General features: G+C 40.9%; 1 protein-coding gene, 1 long non-coding RNA gene and 1 pseudogene across 18 annotated transcripts; 1 reads left to right on the top strand and 2 right to left on the bottom strand.

The window, feature by feature from the left end:
- Window positions 1–321: 321 nt before the first annotated feature.
- On the bottom strand, window positions 322–1,144 carry LOC111793618 (auxin-responsive protein SAUR71 pseudogene; annotated as a pseudogene).
- Window positions 1,145–2,274: 1,130 nt separating this feature from the next.
- On the bottom strand, window positions 2,275–9,192 carry LOC111792134 (uncharacterized). 16 transcript variants are annotated; one of them, XR_015420696.1, is made up of 5 exons: window positions 8,615–9,192; window positions 8,144–8,427; window positions 5,647–8,054; window positions 2,968–3,049; window positions 2,275–2,785 (listed from the first exon to the last, which is right to left on the bottom strand). It is a non-coding gene; the product is annotated as an uncharacterized LOC111792134 (long non-coding RNA). The 16 variants fall into 16 exon arrangements; XR_015420698.1 differs by having other exon boundaries at window positions 7,976–8,054; XR_015420702.1 differs by having other exon boundaries at window positions 2,275–2,695; window positions 7,976–8,054.
- A 145-nt stretch (window positions 9,193–9,337) lies between these two features.
- Window positions 9,338–12,179, top strand: LOC111792135 (phosphoglycerate kinase, cytosolic). 2 transcript variants are annotated; one of them, XM_087123243.1, is made up of 7 exons: window positions 9,338–9,461; window positions 9,664–9,867; window positions 10,468–10,545; window positions 10,626–10,886; window positions 11,035–11,352; window positions 11,450–11,608; window positions 11,721–12,179. In XM_087123243.1, exons 2-7 carry the CDS (start codon window positions 9,673–9,675, stop codon window positions 11,913–11,915), a joined length of 1,206 nt encoding a protein of 401 aa, XP_086979369.1. In that variant the 5' UTR covers window positions 9,338–9,461; window positions 9,664–9,672; the 3' UTR covers window positions 11,916–12,179. The 2 variants fall into 2 exon arrangements, with proteins under 2 accessions (XP_086979369.1, XP_086979368.1); XM_087123242.1 differs by having other exon boundaries at window positions 9,422–9,566.
- The last annotated feature ends 37 nt before the right edge of the window (window positions 12,180–12,216 follow it).

The raw sequence follows: 12,216 nt of genomic DNA, 5'->3' as shown, positions 1-12,216 counted from the left end.
TGACACGGAAAGGATATTTTTAAGGAAGGATGTCATTTTAGTTGGGTAAATTTCAATTCTCAAGCACGATATCTACAAGAATATTGATTACTAATTTATCAGGTAACTTGTAGCCCCAATCGCAGATTTTTCTTGAACAATCCCCCATTCTCCGGCAATGTGCCGGAGACTGGATCTCTCTCTTAATTTTAGCGAATATTACTTCGCCTCTGCTTCCTTTCCTTTTGTTTGCTTGTTTTATGCCACAAATTGTTGAATAAGATCCTTCGATGTCCTCGATTTTGGCGAATCCAGAAGGCAATGAAAACTAAAAATCTAATGAGAATTGCAATTTAGGTTTCCTCTTCGTTAGTTTTGATCACCACCAAACTACAACATCCACCCGAAATCTTGGAGTTTAGGGATGAAAAATGGTCAAGATCCCCAGTCCAGTTCAACAGCGTTAGGATTGAGAAGAGAAGGGCGATGTAAGAAATACAAAAAACGAAGTTCACTGATTGGTCACGAAATTCGGGTGAAGAAGCTGTGTCCGTAACAGGAGAATGTAGTAATATCCTCGTGGATTTACATCGGAAGGAGAAAAAGAAGCTAAGAATTGTTGTCCTGGATCACTCTCTTTGATATACTAGTCATCTATGAGAAACAAAAATCAGAAAAGTATATACAGAAAAATGAAGAACAATCTCTCTAAAAAAAATACAAGAGAGGAAAAAGGTCCGTCCGTCTCGGGCGTTTATGAGTCGATAGAGAGATTTGAAAGAAGATCCTGAAGACGGCGAGAATCGTAATCACCGACACTGAGAGCCTCGAGAACGCGCTCAAAGAGAAGAACATGACAGGGAATGTGTAGAACGCCTTTCTGTTCGTAACCGTACTCTTGGGCGGATTTATCGAGGAGCTCGACGAAAACAGGGTGGTTTAGGAGTTGAGCGCTCACGACGAACCGTTCCATCTCTTTGCCAACGTAAACGGGAACGTGGCCTTGCGGCACGGTGGAGGAACGGAGAATACAGGATCGGCGGAGCTTGGTGGGAGAGCCGGAGCGGAGAAGACAGTACTGAGAGGAATCGGCAACGCGAGAAAGTCGGCGAATCAACTGCTTCATGATGATTGATGAAGAATAGAAACAGAGAGAAAAGGGAATTGAGATTTGAATATGAATGAATTTGAGGGAATTGGTGAGTTTGATTTGAAGAAGATGAAAGAGAGTTTGATTTGAAGAAGATGAAAGAGAGTTTGATTTGAAGAAGATGAAAGAGAGTTTGAAGATGGAGGGAAGAAAGGAAAATATATATATAGAAGTGAAGAGGAGGTGTGAGCTTGGAGATTGGAGGCATTATATTAAAATTGAAAAAAGAAAAAGGTGGAGGAGAAGAGAGAGATGGATGGTGGGGGAGGTACAGGTAAGAGTACTTGGCCGGTACAATCACTCACGCCACCTTCCCTCCTCTCATTATTAATTATTATTATTATTATTATTATTATTATTTTTTCATGTAATAATTTATTTAATTGAGTTCTTATAGAAAAAGAAATTAATTTTAGACATGGGATAAACTATGTGAAAAACTAGCAATCACTCTTTTTTTCTATAAATAATATACATACATTTTCAATTATACATCATTTATGGATTTTAATAATTGAGTTGATACATTTGAGGTACATGTGAAATTTTTAGAGCAATAAAGACAATTAGAAAGGAAAAAGAAAAAAAAAAAAAAAAAAAAAAAAAAAAAAGACAAAAGCTATATACATTAGGTCTGAATTGAAATACATTTTTGTTGGATGAAGGAAACAACTAATGACTACCAATTGTATGAACACAACTCAAGGTTAATTTATAATTAGTATTTAAAGAAAATAGAATTATTAAGGGTATGCTTGCCAACGAGGCAGTAGACGATGTTAGATAGTTTGGAATATAAATTTGTGGATAAGAGCAGTTCATTATATTTGTAGTTTGAATTTATTTGTAGTTTGAATTTATTTGTAGTTTGAATTTGAGTGGGAAAAAGATGATAATATTATTTACCTAAAAAGGGCAAAAAGAAAGAAAAATAAATAAATCAAAAGGAGAAGGCAGAGAAAATGGATGATCCAAAAGCCTTGTGCTTTCGGACGTGGGCAACAATGACTGTTATCCCAAAAAGTAAAATAACAAATAAAAAATAAATAAAGCTTGGGTTCGTGAGAGTGGTACGGAATTGAGTGCTAAAAAAAGAAGAAAAAAAAAAAAAAAAAAAAAAAAAAAAAAAAAAAAAAGGCAAAGCATAAAGTATAAGGTGATTCGTAAATGAACATAGGGCTTTTTGGTAGTGGCATTACACAGCAGAGGCACAAAATGATGACCAGGAAATCCACATGCCCAAGGCAGCCTACCTAAGACCCTTCTTCCTTTTCTTTACCCTCTCTTTCTGGTCCTTGAAAGTGACCGTTTATGGTTTATTATTATTATTATTATTGAGAATCAAGAACTCTCAACTGGAGATGCTGTTGAGTGGCGTGGACGGAGTGTTGGGACTTAAAAAGACCAACTTCAAGGAAGACTAAGATGAAACCAAACTGATTCTACCTTTAATAATAATCTGAGATGGGTGGAGCCCGGCTTGGTTGCTTGCTGGGAATCTGATTCTACCTTGTATAATTTGCTTCTTCTCTCCCGATTCCCCGGAGGAGTTCAACACATAAAAAACTGTAATCAAGATATCAGAAAAAAGGTTACTCTTTTTTTATGTGTTGCCCGCAAACAAGAGCTTCAGCTGGAATGCCCGCAAAAACTACCCTGCATTACCTCAACGCAGTCATGTTAGTTATTATGTACACAGTTTCAGGCATAGAATTGAGTCCACTCATACAAATCTTACTACTTCAGCTATTATTCAGAGTTATAGTACCATAATACCAAAAATAATGGACAACTGTTTGGATCCTTCTCCAAAGGAGGGAACTAATTAACGTGATCACCTCACAAATGAACTACCATCCAAACGTCCTTCCACAGGGTTGCTTCCCATTTTTTCATTCCAAAACACAAATTTCCTGCCAACTAAATTCAAATTAAAAACACTCAGTAGTACAGAAACAAACACTTCTGTCACACCCCAAAATTCAAGACTCGAAAAGAGATGAGCAATAAGATTTTACGGAAAATATTTAGCAATCAAGAAGAAAGAGTTTCCATCAAAACAAATGTTCATACACCATATAAATTTCATAAGAGAAGGTTATGGGGTACAAAACGTATGATGTAACTATGCATGACTGTACAGACTCCTAAACACCTCGGGTCACTCCTCTGTGGCTTCCCAACTCCCGGAAAAAAAAAAAAAAAAAAATAGTGTAGAAATGGATGAGTATAGGAATACACCGTCAACAACCTATTTGTAGGCTCTTTTTGCATCCTTACCCAGTATTCACAGGCTTTATTTTGGGCTCTAGAAAGTATGGTCTAAGCTCCAATGCTTTTTGAACAGTTGGGTTCTCGCCTATCCAAGTCGGTTTCTAAACTAAAGCGCACCCTTAGGGGTTTTTCCAATCCTTCTTTTCTATAACTTACGTGGCTTACCTTATTTATGCAGTGAATGATCAGTGTTCTATGCTGAGGCACGACCTCACAAGTAAAGCTGAGGTTAGTATGACTGGATTTGAATATGTAAAACTCTCTAAACATCATCCGTGGAGGTTAGCTGACAACCCTCCCACGGGACCATACCACCACTAAAATTGGGGGATTGCGATCCCCTATGTGCCGGTCAGCTATTGGGTCAACCTATGTGGTCCCACGCTCCCCCGCTCAGGGACGGGTATACGGCCCAGAGGTCCCATTCAAGAGACCCTAGCTATCTCCACTAGGTCGAGGCACGAATCACACTACCCTATCCGGCTAAGCCTAGCTCGACGATTCTAGTATCAAAGTAGAGCCTCGACGCTACGGTATTGGAGTAGAGAAGGAAGTGGAGGTTATGGTGACACCGTTCACACTACTCAAGCCCGGCGAGCTACCTCGATCGTCCATGGTCACTGTGGTGTCCTACTAGATTTTCTAGGGCAGGTCTTGATGGCTTAGACACGAATTCACTCATCTCCAGGGTTCTCGCCCAAGACCTCTCAAAGCTATCGTGGTCTGAAATACTGGGGCACGGGCCCACTGGCCACCTTTTGTGATCCTAATTGCACCGTCTCATGGAGGCATCCTGTTATAGATCTTTGTCTAGCCCGATTAGTCTTTTGTGCCCTACTCTAGGCTCGTTGTTTCTTCCTATTCTCAACCTAACCTCAACAGGAAAGAAAATACAGGCAATCACACACTAGAGTTAATATGCAACCGTTCATGCAATATCTGTTGAGGATTATTGAGAGTGAGTCCCACATTGGTTAATTTAGTAGAAGATCATGGGTTTATAAGTGAGGAATACTATCTCCATTGGTATGAGGCCTTTTGGAGAAGCCCAAAGCAAAGCCACGAGAGCTTATGCTCAAAGTGGACAATATCATACTATTGTGGAGAGTCGTGATTCCTAACATAGTATCGAAGCCATGCCCTAAACTTAACCATGTCAATAGAATTCTCAAATATTGAACAAAGAATTGTGAGCCTCGAAGGTGTAGTCAAAAGTGACTACTTAACCATGTCAATAGAATTCTCAAATATTGAACAAAGAATTGTGAGCCTCGAAGGTGTAGTCAAAAGTGGACAATATCATACTATTGTGGAGAGTCGTGATTCCTAACATAGTATCAAAGTCATGCCCTAAACTTAACCATGTCAATAGAATTCTCAAATATTGAACAAAGAATTGTGAGCCTCGAAGGTGTAGTCAAAGAATTAGTGGAAGATCATGGGTTTATAAGTGAGGTATCTCCATTGGTATGAGACCTTTTGAGGGAAGCACAAAGCAAAGCCATGTTCCTAACAATATCATACCATTGTGGAGAGTCGTGATTCCTAACAATATCAACACGCATGCTCAAAGGAGAAATAAGTGATTTGTAATGACCCAGATCCACCGCTAGCAGATATTGTCCTCTTTGGGCTTCCCTTTTCGGGCTTCCCCTGCGTCTGCTATGACCCAGATCCACCGCTAGCAGATATTGTCCTCTTTGGGCTTCCCTTTTCGGGCTTCCCCTGCGTCTGCTAGGGGAAGGTTTCCACACCCTTATAAATGGTGGTTTGTTCTTCTCCCCAACCAATGTGGGACATCACAATCCACCCCCCTTTGGGGCCCAGCGTCCTTGGTTTGTTCTCCTCCCCAACCAATGTGGGACATCACAATCCACCCCCCTTTGGGGCCCAGCGTCCTTACTGGCACACCGCCTCATGTCTACCCTCCTTCAGGGAACAGCGAGAAGGCCAGCACATCGTCCGGTGACTGGCTCTGATACCATTTGTAACGACCCAACACGCATGCTCAAAGGAGAAATAAGTGATTCCTAACAATATCAACACGCATGCTCAACGGAGAAATAAGTGATTCCTAACAATATCAACACGCATGCTCAAAGGAGAAATAAGATTCATCTTCACCCGGAGCGCAGACTTCACAAAATTCCCTTCCACTGGTCCATTAATGGTTTAATAGCATGCATGCTTATCCAAACAAATCCTATAAGTACTACTCGTGAAAAATCTAAATGGTTACTTACATGGTTGATACATGTCTTTCCAAGCTTGATCTTCTTACCAAAGAAGGTTCCAAAGTTATGAAATTTTCTTGATGGGGTCCTAATTCACATAAGAACAAAGTCAGTATCGAAATTAGAGCGAAAAACTAGCAAACGGAGGAATTTGGAGAACTCATGCACGCTGCACGCGTCGGGCACGTGCTCTGGAGGTCGCTACGCCGAAGCTTTGTGCAGTCGCGGGTCAGGAACGATCGGGTTGGATGTGGTCGGGGTCGTTCGCATTTAGATTGCATGGCGTCGGGTCACGTGTGGTTCTTTGGGTCGAAAACAGGCTGACCTGGATCCACGCGTCTGACGCGTGTCGACTAGCGGGCTGGATGTGTTTCTCTAGCCATCTTCTGCCACATGACACCCACGGGCTCCGCTGCCCTCCTCCATGTGTTGGACGACGAGTGGCGGTTCTCTTCTCTCTCCCTGTGTGTTACGATTTTCCAGGTGTTAGAATTTCGTGTTCAAACCATTTTCTTCGAATTTTTGTAACTTAATGCAAACAACTGGGATCGACTTGGTTTCTTCACCAAAGTCGTAGAGTTTTAGTCCACCTACGTCGATGTATTTTTCTTAGAATTTTTACTTAACCTCATGATGAAAGACGTTCGAAGTGACGAAAAACTCATTTTTATATTTTCTTGACTGAATCACCCGAACTCCGATTGCAATCTGACTTCCGTCCGATTTTCTAAGAAACCTATGCGAATCCTCTTTTAGTTCATCGCTTCACATATTCAAGACCTATTTCTGAAGAAATTCTTCTAATCTATAAAAAACCATAACGAAAAGGCCATAACCGAGGAGTTTTTGGTTTTCTTGATGGGAAAGAGTGACTCCACCACCCAAATTTGGAGTTTTCTTGGCTTGGGCCAACCTCCAATGGCGGATTTGGGGCGGTTTTTGGCTTCCTCTTTCTTCTCCCTTCTAAAACCCTAGCCTCCTTCTCTCTTTTCTTTTTATTCTGCCCTTCCAAACTGATATGAACCAAAAGACATCAATCATACAATATACTTCAACGAAGATGTGAAAAGATATTGAAATTATCAAAAGATATTTCAATTCATGCATTATTTACCTAGTGGCTAATTACCACCCTAAAGTATAGTTAATTATGGTCATAAAGTAAGAAAGTTACCCCTCTTGAAAAGCTTCATGGAAGGTTGAGAGTTTTCATTTTGAGGCTATATAATGTCATATGTCATCTTTGTAAGATAGGCTTGGAAAATATAATAAAAGAAGGCTTTGTGCTTTCTTGAGCGCATGACTAAGTTTATTTGCAATTCTACCTAGTTTAGGTAAAGGGAGTGATCTAGTTGGTTGTTTCTTGCTTGTGGGGTGATCGAATCTCAAACAAGTGTTCTTGCCTTAAGATATCTGATCCACAAAAATCATTCAAGCTAGACATGATCGATCTTGCTTGTGGAGTGATTTGAATCTCGAACAACTGTTCTTGCCGTGAGATATTCGATCAACAAGGTAATCTGAATCTTACTCCCCTTGTAGTGATTCCATACCCTTTTTTGAATCTTACTCCCCTTGTAGTGATTCCATACCATTTGGTATCAGAGCCCTTGTGCTGATTCCATATCATTTGGTATTAGAGCTTTCCCTTGGGCTGATTCCATATTAGGGGACAAAATGACCATCTTGTCCCTAGGTTGACTTTGACCGTTTTTTTTTCTTCTTCTTTCTCCACAACTATCCTGAGCATGTTTTCCCTTCTTCAACGACTTGAGTTTCGGTCTCCTTGGCCTACAATAAAATCTTGTAATTTTTTTTTTTTTTTTTTTTAATCATAAGGAGGGAAGCAATGGAGCGCTTGTACCTATCAAGCTCGGGTGTTACAACTTCACATTTAGCCGTCCAAATTATGAGATAAGTTGTTCATCAGCCGCAAACTATTGGAAGTCTAACTCTACTCTCAAATCGATTTTATATTTTTTAGCATATTTTCCACCCTGCTCTGATCTATTATTGAGTTTATCTTAATCGTATTCCTATCCCTTACCTACAAAGCCATCTGCTTGATGTAGAACCCACATGAATATCTCGGTGCAAAATATTTTCAGTTACCACCATTTCAATAGCTAAGGACAAAAAAACCTCCATCTATCTGATATCGTCCACTTTAGACAAGTCTTCATGATTTTGTTTTTTTGTTCTGCCCAAATGGATTATGGAGATACTTGTTCTAACTTAAATATCTAGATCCCTCCCTTTCGTAGCCAATATGGGACTTTGTTTTGCATTCCTAACATTCAAGACCATGGTTTGAAATGCATATGAAAGGATTGCTTACCTGCCCTGGTATATCCCCACTTCCATAGCAACAATTGCATCCAAAATCACTCCACAAATTGGGCTACCCACGAGGTAAGCTGCAATAGGGTACAAGGAACTTTTATCAACATAAATGCATGAACTACTTTTCCAAGTAAATAGCATATGAATAATTGGTAGAAATTACCAGAGTTGTACATGATTCAATATTAGTAGAGCATATCAATCAGCCATGTCCAGCTTCATGTACAAGGACTCAACCGCTTATATGGTGGCCAATAGCTTGATATTTGAGCGAGACAAGTACTACCAAGGAGGATAAAGTCCAAAAATGGCAGCCCCGGCAGTGCCAACAGGTTTGGCCTAATATCTATGTCCTGGCAGAGAAGAAATGATGCTCCACCAAGAAAAGAAATCAAAGCATAACGAAAGCTGCCTGAAAGACCCCACTTCTTTGGATCAACTTGGACACTGGAATAACACGGGGGATAAGGAAAATTTAAGTAAGTCATAAGTTGAGTATGAATAATAGATCCATTCGAAAACATAAGCGTTGGCAAAATTGTGCCAATGTGCCTGCATTTTCCAAAATGAAATAAATTCACATGGCAGAGACAGTAAAAGGGGGGGGGGGGGGGGGGGGGGGGGGGGGGTGTACCAATGTTCCTGCATTTTCCAAAATTGTGCAAGAACCCTCCATCCCTGAGAAACCCATAAGCATTGGCAACAGGTTTCATATCATCAGCATCCAAACAAGTGCCTAGTACCGCCCAGTCCCTCTCCCGGCCAGATAACCGCGGATTCCCAAGAGCGGAGGAAGCTGAATCAGCAGCCGCCGGATCACTAATGGGTACGATTGCGCTCTCTGTCAAAGGATTCTTGAAACCTGAGAGCTTCAGCGAGATCCTTGCGCTTCACAGCCTGTTGGTAGTCCTGTGATTCGCGAAGAGCAGGAGGCAGGGGTAGGAGACGCTGATGGCGCCCGAAATGGAAATGCTTATCGCTGAAGATGAAAGAGAATCGGGTAACGGAAAGGTTGGAATTGGAGAGTTGAAGAGGAAATTTGGAGTTTGGGTAAGGTGAGGATTGCAATGAGACGGAATGCATCGGCATGGTGTTGTTGGGTCGACCAAAATAGAAGCTGCGCTCAATTAGATAACAGAATAATGCTAAAAAGGAAAGAGGTGGTATTGGAAACAGAGTAAAAGAGGGACAGATTTATGTTGAGAGATTGATGAAAATAAAGACAAGATTAAATCAGGTAATAATTAAATTATTACAGACTTGAAATATTTATATAGACAAAAAAAAAAAAAAGCCACAAAATTTAGAACCATAGTCCCATAAAGTCATGTTAATTTTCTTAAAAGAAAAGAGTATAATCGTGTTTATGGAAGATAAATGGAAAAAAAAGAACAAGCTTTTCAAACCCTGGGATTTTACTAGGACCAAAGAAAGACGAGACCGCCGTAATCGCTTTCGCTGATCTCCGCTCCTCACCACGTGTACGCTTTTCCCTCTATAAATTCCTCCTCCCCTTCCCATTTCTTTCGTCTTTGCTCCCCTCACTGTCTAAACGCAGCTTTTCTAATTTCTCATCTTTTCTTCTCGTAAGTTTTACCAATCCCATCCCTCTTTTCCCTCTCCCTTACTTTTCCTCTTTTGGGTTCTGTTTTAATCCGTTGTTTTCTGTGTCCTTTTGCTCAGCCGATTGCTATGGCAACCAAAAGGAGCGTCGGTACTCTGAAGGAGGCTGATTTGAAGGGAAAGAGAGTGTTTGTAAGGGTTGATCTCAACGTTCCTTTGGATGACAACTTCAACATCACCGATGACACCAGAATCCGTGCCGCTGTTCCTACCATTCAGTATTTGCTTGGCCATGGCGCCAGAGTTATCCTTTCCACCCACTTGGTGCGATTCTTATCCCCTTTTACATCATCTCCTTTCCATCTTTATCGTTCTCACCAGATCTATCCATCGCCCATGTCTTTCCCGAGTTTTAGTTTCTGAGTTCCTTCAATCGTTGCATTTGATAACATGTCTGAGAATTACAAGTTTCGATTTGGTCTTCAGGAATTTTCATCACCCCTTTCCCATTTTCTCACATCTTGCTTGATGAATTTGGATGAACTTGAACATGAATGTTGCGATTTCGGATAAATGTACAATTTTCTATTCCCATTCCTTGTATGCGCGATTCAATTTTGTGGATCTAATGTTCTTAGTATCAAATATTGGAAGTCTCATCGACCTGTCGTGTAAGGGGCAATGTTAGTTCCCTCTAGTAGAAGGTTTCCATAATCTGCGTCTTCTTTTCCTTGCATTAAATTTAGAGTGGCGGTATGTATTATTCTATCGTGAGTGATCCACTACAGTGATGTTCTTTACCGACAAGCCCTACTTCTTCTGTAATATTCTGCATGAATTTTCGAGTTCTTTTCTAATTCGCCGAATTTTTCATTTTGTATAAATCCCTTTGCTTATTTGTTATCGATTATTGTGGTCTTTTAGGGACGACCAAAGGGTGTTACACCCAAATACAGTTTGAAGCCTCTTATTCCCAGGCTTTCCGAGCTACTTGGACTTCAGGTATGGCATCTATATTTTCGTGTTTGTATTTAATGATACCGTTGCTGACTACTGAAATTTCGAATGCCCTTGCATAATAGGTGATAATGGCTAATGATTGTATTGGCGAGGAAGTTGAGAAGTTGGTCGCTGAATTGTCTGAGGGAGGTGTATTGCTGCTTGAAAACGTGAGGTTTTACAAGGAGGAAGAGAAGAATGACCCTGAGTTTGCCAAGAAGTTGGCTTCACTCGCGGATCTTTATGTTAATGATGCCTTCGGAACTGCTCACAGGGCTCACGCTTCCACGGAGGGTGTGGCTAAGTATTTGAAACCTTCTGTTGCTGGGTTCCTTATGCAGAAGGTTTGTTGCTGCACGCACGCTCTGTAACCTTTCTTGTTGAGAGTAAAAATAGACACTATCAGTCAATCACATGATAAGATTAATAATGTACATTTGGTTGGTGGTTTCTAGACGCTGCCTGATACATCTGATGGTTCTCTTGATTCAGGAACTTGACTACCTGGTTGGGGCTGTGTCTAATCCCAAGAGGCCATTTGCCGCCATTGTTGGTGGTTCAAAGGTGTCATCAAAGATTGGAGTGATTGAATCCTTGTTGGAGAAGGTTAATCTTCTTTTCCTGGGTGGAGGAATGATCTTCACCTTCTACAAGGCACAAGGTCACTCGGTGGGTTCATCCCTTGTGGAGGAAGACAAGCTTGACCTCGCTACCTCACTCATTGAGAAGGCAAAAGCTAAAGGAGTTTCTCTCTTGCTTCCAACTGATGTAGTGATAGCTGATAAATTTGCTGCTGATGCAAACAGCAAGGTTGGTAATTAATGTTTTGTGAATTGAATATGGGTAAATTCGAGCTCAACAACATTCATGAGCATAGTTGATAAATTGTTTGTCCCTACTTTTTCAGGTTGTGGCAGCATCAGCTATCCCGGATGGATGGATGGGGTTGGATATTGGACCTGATTCTATCAAGAGTTTCAGTGAAGCTTTGGATTCTACCCAAACCGTTATTTGGAATGGACCTATGGGAGTGTTTGAGTTTGACAAGTTTGCAGCTGGAACAGAGGTACGCAATAGGAGGAGTGACCAGTTTTAAAAAATTTTATGCTGCGAGTTGTATGTATATATTGCCTGTGTACTTAAGAGTGTTGGGTGGGTTGGTTTATGGTGTTATGCAGGCTATTGCGAGGAAGTTGGCAGAGCTGAGTGGGAAGGGAGTGACCACCATAATTGGAGGAGGTGACTCTGTTGCGGCTGTTGAGAAAGTTGGGCTTGCAGATAAGATGAGCCACATCTCCACTGGTGGTGGTGCCAGCTTAGAGCTTCTTGAAGGAAAACCGCTTCCGGGTGTTCTTGCCCTCGACGATGCTTGAGGGACCTCCATTTTCTTGGCGCGTTTTCCTTGTGTTGCATTGTGAAGGTCGTTCAACCTAATGAGGATTTCTTTTTTTCTTTGAGAAGAGGTTGTAGTTATATGATAGATTTCGAATAAACTGTCAAGTTCTCCTCTGAACATATATATATATGGTCCACGGTCTTAGACCATTATTTGTTTTTCATCCATTTAAAATGTTAAACGATGCTGATGTCTGAGATGCATTCAGGCTGTTTTACCAGTAATGAATCGCCTTTGTTCACGAATGTTGTTGCTTAAATTTCATCCTGAACTGTACA

The sequence above is a fragment of the Cucurbita pepo genome, chromosome 4 (assembly GCF_057944985.1).
Source record: "Cucurbita pepo subsp. pepo isolate OVF chromosome 4, ASM5794498v1, whole genome shotgun sequence".
Lineage (NCBI taxonomy): Eukaryota > Viridiplantae > Streptophyta > Magnoliopsida > Cucurbitales > Cucurbitaceae > Cucurbita > Cucurbita pepo.
The sequence above is the reverse complement of the archived record's forward strand: the minus strand, read 5'-3'. Positions and strand labels throughout refer to the sequence as shown.

Excerpts from the sequence above, each read along its gene's own strand:
- LOC111792135 (XM_087123243.1), top strand. The coding sequence starts at position 9,673 with ATGGCAACCAAAAGGAGCGTCGGTACTCTGAAGGAGGCTGATTTGAAG. Across the intron at positions 9,868-10,467 it reads TTATCCTTTCCACCCACTTG|GGACGACCAAAGGGTGTTAC; the intron begins GTGCGATTCTTA and ends GTGGTCTTTTAG. Across the intron at positions 11,609-11,720 it reads AGTTTGCAGCTGGAACAGAG|GCTATTGCGAGGAAGTTGGC; the intron begins GTACGCAATAGG and ends GGTGTTATGCAG.